At 40.1% G+C, this 9,993-nt stretch overlaps 1 protein-coding gene across 2 annotated transcripts in view; it reads left to right on the forward strand.

Moving 5' to 3' along the window:
• atp2b1a (ATPase plasma membrane Ca2+ transporting 1a) overlaps positions 1-9,169 on the forward strand; it is a 52,052-nt gene extending 42,883 nt beyond the window's left edge. The window contains exon 21 of one of the 2 annotated variants that reach the window (XM_042511537.1): positions 5,165-9,169. In XM_042511537.1, the coding sequence (XP_042367471.1) occupies positions 5,165-5,566 (402 nt within the window). In that variant the 3' untranslated portion in view covers positions 5,567-9,169. Of the gene's footprint in view, positions 1-418; positions 736-5,164 lie in introns of those variants that run through there. The other variant, XM_042511538.1, reaches the window with a different exon arrangement.
• Positions 9,170-9,993: the final 824 nt, after the last annotated feature.

Here is a 9,993-nt window from a genome sequence, read left to right on the forward strand (position 1 = left end):
TGTTCTGCTTGTGGGCTAAAGCGGGTTCCTATGCCTATTTCTGACTGAATCTATCTGCTAAAACACGACTAGTTTGAAGGTACTGATGAGAGCTATTGGACTGGATGGGAAGCACAATAGAACAGCTGGATGTTCAGAGTATTGGCATGGCTATAGTAGGAGGTATGGAGGGATTCTGCAGAGAAAAGAGTGAAAGTGAGTTCAGAGCTCCCTCCAATCAGTGCCTTTAAACCCAGCAGCCCCCCCCCCCTTTCTTCTCTCTTTAACTGTAATGCCTAAATCCAATTTCCAAGTGACAATTTTCCTATGGTTACTGGTGCCTTTTCTTTATTTTTCTCTCTTTTCTCTCTCCTCTGGCTGTGTTGTGTTTTATTTCCTCTGGGCTTTTTCTCCTGTCACGCTGTCTGATTCTTTGCAGATGGATGTAGTGAGTGCGTTCCAGAGTGGAACTTCCTTTCAGGGGGCTCTAAGGCGGCAGGCCTCCAACTCCAGCCAACAACAGCACGATGTAACCAATGTTTCTAGCCCTACACATGTAGCCTTTTCTACTACTACCACTACTGCCACTGCCGCCAACACCGCTTCTGCCACTGTGGGGTGTGAGTGCGTGTTCTCCTCTAGTGCATGAGACTTTTTTTTTTTTATCTCTTCTTTTCTTCTAACATCTTCCTCCTCCACTCTTCTTCTCACCTAACGTTGACACTTTTACTCTCTCATGCCTCTCCTAATGTCCCAAAAATGACACCAAAAATACATCTTCCATATTGCTTCGATAACACTGCTGTATATACATATATATATATGTACCCCGTAACAAGGTCGCTTCTAGTGTCAAGGTGTTTTCTCTGTGTCATCATGTTTTCTGTTCTGCTTCTGCTTTGGTCTCAGAAATGGAGAAGTGTCACTGTTATCTCAGATTAAGTGTACTGTTTGACACAAATTCTATATTCTGGATTGAGCATCACCAGGTTTGTGTGCAGCTGCCTCAGTCTGCTCTGTGCCCCTGTAGCACCCATGGGTCTGTGTCGCAGCTCTCTAGTCCCTAGCCGGGTAAATGTTTTGAGTATATGCCCATGATCACGGCCTAAAACAATAGAGACAAACCACGACACGGACCTCTGTGAGAAAATGTATCAGAATGTCAGTGGATGTCTTTGTCAGTCAGTAATATAATAATGATGACCCTTTTTTCCTCCAGCTGTGACTGTTTCTGGTGGGTTTGTTGAAGAAAAAAAAGAGAGGGTGTTAAGAGAAAAGGGTGGCAAAAGAGTGTGTAGATAGTGACGTGGTGGCAAAAAAGTGTGTAGAGACAGAGGGTGGCAAAAAAGAGTGCTTTGAAAGAGACGGTGGCAAAAAGAGTGTGTAAACAGAGAGCGAGGGTGGCAAATAGAGTGTTTAGAGAGACAGTGGCAAAAGAGTGCGTTGAGAGAGAGATGGTGGCAAAGGAGAAGCTCCAATAGCACCCTATAGACCATCTCAAGGCGTCTTTTAGCTGTTCCACATAGACTTTCGGCACGTAAACAGTATATGAAACTCTGAACTTCAGAAATGGTAGTTTTAGGAGCCTTCCTCTCAAGGGTAGGTTGTTCTCTTTGACAAAGTGTGAACTTGATGTTAGAAACAAAAGTCTGTAAAAGCTGCTCACCCAAAAAAACAAAAAAAACAAACATGTGCATAGCATGGATTGCAGCGATCAAACCAAAGAACTGGACACCTTTGGGGAAACTCCAGGTTCTGTAGCGCTCATTTAATCACCTGTGAGTAAGCTGAGTTAACCTAATGATTGCTAGCCAACAGTCTACAGATAGTAAGAGGAGCATTTGTGAGTGCTGTGTTTCTGTCTTGTCATTTTATCCCCCCCCCCAATAAACTTGCTGGGAAAAATAAAATAGCGCTAAAGACCCTGGAGTGTCCCAATGTGGTCCAGTTCTTTGTTTGGCCGCTATAATCCACGCTTTGCGCTGGTTTGTTTCTTTATTTTTGACATCAAGTTTGTCCCTTGTTGAAGGGAACAACATACCTTTCAGCAGCAAGGCACTGACACAAATTTTGCCATTTAGGAGGGCTGAAGTTCAGTGTTACATAGGCTGCTTTCATGCAGTAATCGCAGGACAGGAAGTCAAAAGGGCCGACCACATGGAGATGCATCACAGCAGGTGCGACCGCTCCGAAAATGCCTTGGAAGCGCATCTGGAAAAACAGCTGGAGGTGCCTGTGGAGCAGGGCTGCGTGCTTGTGGCCAAAAGTGGCATAGATGAGCGGTGCAACTCCGCGCCTTGAACAGAAAGAGTTGAAAATTTTTTATTTTTTATGTGCACCTAAAAACCACCAAAAAAATGCGCACCACCAAAAAGTGCCTGCCAGGGGCGCTGTAAAACAGGGAGACAATGGATTTGCTGGCAACGCTTTTCTAGCAATGTGTCTCGGTGTGATTGGCCTCTAAGTGAAACAAGAATGTTGTTTCCTCACAACCTAAAGACGCCTTGAAACAGTCTGTAGCGGATGAACAGCTGCAGCTGACATGACTTGTCTGCTGGTGTGTTTGCGAGGCTGTGTATGGTTTTGAAAGGTCCGACAGCATTCGTGCTAGTCGTCCATTGGCGTAGAAGATCACTACATGGAGAGCGGACACGGATCATTTTCACGATGGTATTTTTTTTTAAAGGTGCCCTTCCAAGAAGTGTGTGACTCCTTTTTCTCTTTCAGATCTTCCCAGGCAGACCATCTGACCCTCAGTGGATGTTAAATGTCTAACAGATGTCATGAAAAACAGCTTAAAAGAATAAACGACTGTGTGCTCTTAAATGTAAACATGTGGGACTTCCCCTGACACATTTTACTGCAGATCTGATGTTTTTTCCTTTGCATGTTGAAAAAATTATGCAACTCTGCAGCAATGTTTAGGTCTCTGTCTCAGGTGGAAAATCTCTCAGACCTATCGGGTGCTTCCCCTTCTAAACTCTGAATTTTTCTTTCCAGGTCGCTCTAAAAAGCCCTTTTTCTTAAAGTCTTTTTCTATGTAAATACTTGTTTGTTGGCAGAATGTGTCCACCTGGCAACATGTTGCCCCGAAAAGACTGAACCCCCACTGACTCCCAACATATTCTTCTTTAGATTCTGTGAAATGTGTCATGGGCTATACTCAAAGGTTTACTACCATTGAACACAAGGTAGCGCCGCGCTCTGCATGGGTTCAAAGTCTCTGGTCTCGTTTGTGAGTTTTTTCTCTTTGTGCTGTTTTTGACATGTATACCAGCTTGTAGACATGCTTGGCTGCCGCAGCTTTTTTTGTTTTTACTCCACAAACATAAGCTGTAACTGACCACCCCTTTCTTTCTTTCTGTCTCTTTCTCTCCATCTGCCTCTCTTCCTGTGTCCCTTTCTCTCTGTCTCTTCCTGTCTTCTCTATCCTCTCTTTTCCTACGCATGTCCAACCAAAGTCAACTCTTGTGTCCAGCCTCTGTCCTTTTTTCTCTTTTCGGATGTGTTCTAGTCTAAAGAACAACATTCCTCTTGTCTATTAGTTCCCTTTTGCATTTTGATTAATCAGAAACAGGCGTCTCTACCAAGTGTTTTGTGACATACTACCACTGAACTCACAAAAAAAAACCATTGCATCGAGTTTGACACTGGTTTGTACCCCAAATCTTGAATCTACAACATGAATTTTAAGATAAATTTTTCTACAAGCACAGAGTCGAGTATCACATTTGTCTCCCGGATGCAACGCCAAGTTGTCTATCTTGCGGAAACCTTTGTTTTAACGAACACTGTGATCTGAACTGGATCTTTAGTGGCTTGAAGCACAGTCCGTCACACACTACTGCAACCTGAAGTCTTTTTTAAAGCCTCAAGTCCAGCTTGTGCTTTTACTTGTGGAGTTAGCATGAGGATTTTTTTACCACCGGATGGGTTTTAAATTCAGCAACATGTCTACATTTTGATTTCAGTATATACAGTATTCTCGAATAAATACAGAGATAAAGACAGTGTCTGGTCTTAGTTAGAGGACAGAGTCTGCATGGAGGAAAACAGTCCTTTCACCCAAAAGAGTTTTTTAAAGTCACATAAATGACACTTTTCCATTTGCTAAAGATATTATTAATTGAATTAGTATTATTTATTTATTATTAATAGACCAGCACATTTTAGTGTATTCTATTCGCATTTTTGAGTATAGCAGCAGCACTTATGTTATTCAGTGTTTTGATGATGTGCGTTATCACAATTTGCTACCTGAAATTATCGAATTAGTGTGACTTAGTTTCTGTTGACATTAAATGAAGTGTTTTTTATGATGAAAAAATTACTGTTTCTTTAAATGGAGTTTGGCGATAGCGATTACGAGGCTGTTTTTGGTGAAACAAAAAGGATTTTATTCTTCAAGAAAAAGGTCCATCTCTTTCAATAATCTTGTCAGACACTTCTAATTACAATCTGAGCCTCTCAGTGGCAAAAACAAGTGCCTGTATTGGATGTTAATTGACGGTGCGAACATTCCCTGAGTGTTTACATTGCAGCCAGTTTTACTGCTGCTCTCAACATTGGACAGATTTAAAATGTTGTTCCCATTAGTCCCATAGATGCAAGAACCAGGGAGAATAGGGTTGAGGTTGGAAAAAAAATGGATTTTTATGTTAACTCGATTTGCAGAAAGCCACGCATCAACTCTTCTTCTTCTTGTTTTCCTCTTCAGTTTTAAAAGGTTTTGACATTTAGTGGCCGTTCCCCTAAATACCATCTGTATCTGTTGTCAGGACAGAGGCTGACTCAGAGAAACAGGAAGTGACACAGATGAAACTGAAAGGAATTTCACAGAAGAATTTTGCTGCCCCTGTTTACACTTTTATGTCCCAAACTAGTGTGAACTTTTGGGTGGTTTCCAGGCTAACATAGTCTATACAATGGGTAAAAAAAAAAAACTTAGTTAACTGGTATTCCAAGTTGTGAAATTCCAACTTGGCATAACTGCACACCTGCACGAGAGTTTTCCCCCTCACTGAATCTTTTTGCCCCTAAAACTCACCTAATGTTGACCCAATAAAACCTGCGCCCTCGGTTTTTTATCTGTGTTGTTATCCAGGTGTTAAAATTCAAACTCGCACATGTATCATTACCAAACGTGACTAAACGTCTGCTCCCTGTCCCTTCTCCGTCCCTCCAGATCCGGGTGGTGAATGCATTCCGCAGCTCCATCTCCCTCTATGAGGGGCTGGAGAAGCCCGAGTCGCGATCATCGATCCACAACTTCATGACCCACCCTGAATTCCGGATAGAGGACTCTGAGCCCCATATTCCCCTCATAGACGACACTGACGCGGAGGACGACGCTCCCACCAAGCGCAACTCCGCCAGCCCCCGCAACGTCACACCCACGCCCACACCGACGCCGCCGTCGCCCTCACCCTCGCCCACCACCATCGCCCCCACCACGCCGGTGTCTCCCTCCCCGAACCAGAACAATAACGCTGTGGAGAGCAGTAACCACCTCCTCCCAGAGGGCCCCAAATCAGGAACCCCCTCGGCCCCGGGGAGCCCCCTACACAGCCTGGAGACCTCCCTTTGATCTGACCACCACCACTTTTCTACCCCCCCGCCACCAAGGAGCTCGACTCAGACACTGACAAACGGACACTTTGAGAAGAGAGACGACGGAGAGCGGAGTCTTGTGTGAGCTTGGCTTGGGCTGGACTAAAAGAACAGCAAACATTCAGAGGAATGTACGGCTTGGTGTGGATGCTTTGGTCTTCTTTTATTTTTGGTTCTTATTAATACCCCGCTGCAACACAAGGACTCAGTCTCCACCCCTCCCTCCTTGGTAACTTTTTGTTTTTCTCGGTAAACAAGGGGTGATTATAAACTCAGATTGAAAGTGACCTGTTTTTATTATTCTATTATTATTATTATTATTTTAATTGAGAAGGGGAGGTCGTCCTCCTGGCTTGAAGATCGTCTGTAAGAATTTACGAAAGAACCTTTAGCTTCTCTTTTATCTGAATGGTGTTGTATATTTATCTCTTTGGCCCTTGCTCATTCAAAACTTATTTCTGCTCCATTGGCTGTTAATATTTTGAGTTTATTTATGTTTTTGGAAAAAGCAGGTCTGTTTACAAAGTTTGTAGATACTTTTTTTCTGTTTGTAGGCAAAAGAGCTTCCTGATGTATGATGCAGAAAACTGGGACAGAATAAAAAATGAATGAGAGGATTATTTCAGATACTGCTGTATTTTCAGGAAAAAAAGGGTGTTTCTATTGAAACTTAACTATTTTTGCCTGCAAGTTTTATTTGTTATATATTTGTAGATAAATGTAGAACCTTCTAGCCAAACCGATAAACACTAAGGCTTGTATAGAAAAAGAGGTCCACAAGAGGGCGAGGTGCTTTTCACAGGAGCCGGGGAAAGACAATTTTAGGGCCTCTGTCCACTAACATCGCTATAAATATTTACTTCTTCCATTTCTTCGATAGTTTTCATGTGCACAAAAACCTTCTGGAGTTCTGGATTCTCTTTTCATTCATTACGTTGTGTTCAAGGATTTCCACATGTTGAAAGGTTCACTCATTAAAGGGAGAATATATCTGGGTCTGTGTTTAGCAAGCATCTCAGAGAAGAGTCACGCTGAAACAAAGTCTTACCTCAGAGTCGGACGTGAGGTCCTTATGAAGAGTCCTACAGTCAGCAGCAAGTAGAAGTTTTCCTTTTTAGATTTTTGTGGTTTTACACTTTGGACAGTAACACGAGAACATCATGTAGTAGCTGTTTTTAGATGCATTCAAACGAGGCTGATTTTCATGATTTGATGCACTGCTTTTGCACGTTAAAGGGAATGTTCAGATTTTTGGGGGGTTTTTTGAGTTGTGTTGGGTATGATATGGAAGCTAAGTAACGTAGTGCTGTGGATGTGGGCCTGCAGCAAAACTTATTGTAGCCACCTAAAAAAACAGTAAAAATAAATTCAAAGATAAAAGACAAAAAATAGAAAAGAAAAAAAAGTCCAAATCAGTTTCAGTGTACGCTAGAATTTGAATATTTTCATCACTTTGCTTCCATTTTTTTCAGATGGGAATCACTTAACATTAAGGTAGTTACATTGCTTTCTTCAAATCCAAACTCCATGAAGAAAAACAGGACTTTAACACGGCTGAACACAGGAGCTGCTGCTCCACCACGGCATCAGTCATTTTTTTTAGTTTTTGTTATTGGATAACTTTGGTGTTAAAAAGAGTTAGTTTGGATTCACCAAAGTCACAAAATCCCTCAAACTAACGAAATGATCGAGGCAGCGGTAGACCAGCTGCTCCTGTGTTCAGCGAGCTAAAATCACTGTTTTTCTCAATGGAGTCTGGTGGCTCTGACAAGAGCAAAGATGGGGAACTGAAAAAGCTCACCCGTCCAAACGGGCTATTTGACCAAAAGGTAAAGTGCTGAAAATACTCTTAACATAGCATACATTCAATCTGATATTGATTTATTTGTTTTAGTATATATATAGGTGGGATTTTTTTGTAGGTGGCCAAAAATGATTTGTTGTTGACCCCTCCACAGCAGTACATTGCTTAGCTTCGGTGTCTCACGCCAGCCTGCTTCTTCAAACTGGGGACGTACAGACTGACGTCTTCTGTGTGTAACACACTGACTATGGATCAACCTCACGTCAAAAAATCCAAACTTTCCCTTTAAGTCTAAAAATTAGTTTTTTTTGCCAAAGCTCATTAAAACACTAAAATAACTTACATCTTTTTTTTTCTTTACGACCACTTGAGTTAAAAGTAACGCTGTGTTGCCTATTTATTAAGACAGACTCAACGTGAATGTGCCTTGGCTACAACCACAATTTAGACTACGCTTTGTCCCGTCATTACATCACCGATGACATCACTGTTACTCCTACAGCTCAGCGTAGGACCAAATAATCCTCGCTCTGATCATTCTGGGCCAGTCGATTTTTCTCTCTCTGGATGCTTGATAAATACAGACCCTGGTCATCTTTTTTTTGTTGTTTTTTGTTTTGTTTTTATGTTTCTTTTGGTTTATAAATTGGTGCGTTTAATTCAGCAACCCCCCCTCACCCCCCCCCAATGTACAATATTGACATTTGTTTACTCAGGCATAGAAAAAGTATTTAATTTAACAAATCTGTAAAGAGAGAACCTTTCGACTTCAGACTTTGTGTATTTAGATAGTGAAACATCGTCTTGGTTAAAACAAAACAACAAAAAAAAGCAAGCAAATTATTTTCATATTTCATTCAGTCTTTTAAGATCTTGCCTTAGGAAAAACTTAATTTCTCCGAGTTCTGGTTTGTTGATGTTTTAAAAATCCGTAAGACTCCTTTCACCATGGATAAATGTTCATTTGGTTAGTTTGTAAAATATTTTTGACACCTGATGTACTGGAAACGCTAAAGAATTGGACATTTGCATTTTTTTTTTTTTTTTTCAAGAATAAAGACTAGGCATACACTGGTATCTATCTGCACAGGGTACTTTATTTCATAGCGTTCCTTGGGGAATTTTGATACAAATCCTAATAAAAAAATGTACCTTTGTATTTTTATGATGACACTGATGATACCTTTCATCGTACTAAACCAATTTTGGATGATTTGACACCAATCACATTATACCGGGGGAGGGTTTTGGCCACTAAAATGTGTGTTGTTCTGGAATATTCATCTCAGGGTGCAATGGTGTGAAAGAGAACAGGCCTCTTTTAGTTTGTGTATCAACCACACTTACTTAATTACACGTTTGGGACGGCGCTTGTCAAACACACAGGATGATTTCGGGCAGCAGGCTGCACATTTTTCCTGCAGCCTTCTGGCCGCGAGGGGCCGCGGACGGGGAAGGAAGTGTTCAATCGCAACTGAGGAAATACTTTGTTTTACTTGTTTTACAGATGACAAAATAACAGCATACAAAGCGAGAAAATTGAAAAGCGGAATCCATATTAGGAGTTTGTTCTGTAGCTTCTTCCTGTAATGGGAATGAATGTTTTTCCATCTGTTTTATGGATTATTATTTTTTTATCTTTTAACATTTGGAAATAAAAGTACTTCATGTCTGTTTATCTTGAGCATTTTAAATGGATATCGTGATTGGATTTACATTTGAAACTTGTCGAGTAATGTGTATGGTTTTTAAAAATAAAAAATGTATTTAGCCTAACTGCAGGGCCATGTTTCTCATTTACTGTGCAGTATTTTTATGGAGTGGAGTTATGGATCCAAATTTGGACTGAGCACACATCAATTATAATGGGTTTTTTCAAAAGTGATATGTACTTAAACTTTGTATGTTGTTGTAAATCACATAATTATTAGAGATAGCAAATTCGAAAAACTCTGAAATTTCAATAGTTTCAATACTTTTAAACCATTTCTTTGAAACTTTTTGAAACATTTCAAAACCTAATGACACCGGTCTTATGCAATACTACAGTTAGTTTGTAGAACATTTTAATAATAATAATAACAATAATAATAATAATAATAATAATAATAATAATAAAAATAAAAATCTTTTTGGACTTAGAGGCTCCATAACGAACATAAGGCTGAGACTAACTATAGCAATAATACACTGGTGCCCATGCTTGGAGTCCTGATGCCCACTAGATGTCGCCAAAGCTTGCATTAAAAAGAATGTGAAACATATGTCACTTAGTCAGCAGTTGTCAGTTCATTCATGAATAGAAAAAAAAGGAATCCGTATGGCGAGGCAAAGCAGTTTTATTCAAAACGTGCATTTTATACACAGAAATAGACTCAAGCTGCTGCACAGATAAATTAAAAAAGCACAATGCAAAGCCAAAACAATACAATTTAGATGTAAAAAATAAAATAATAATAATAATAATAATAATAATAATAATAATAATAAAAATAATAATAATAATAATGATAATAATAATGACTTGATTAAGGACACTGAGAAAGGTAACAAATGAAAAAAACACATCAGTGTTCATATAAAGTTCATATAAAAAGAGT

The sequence above is a fragment of the Plectropomus leopardus genome, chromosome 22 (genome assembly GCF_008729295.1).
Source record: "Plectropomus leopardus isolate mb chromosome 22, YSFRI_Pleo_2.0, whole genome shotgun sequence".
Taxonomy (NCBI): domain Eukaryota; kingdom Metazoa; phylum Chordata; class Actinopteri; order Perciformes; family Serranidae; genus Plectropomus; species Plectropomus leopardus.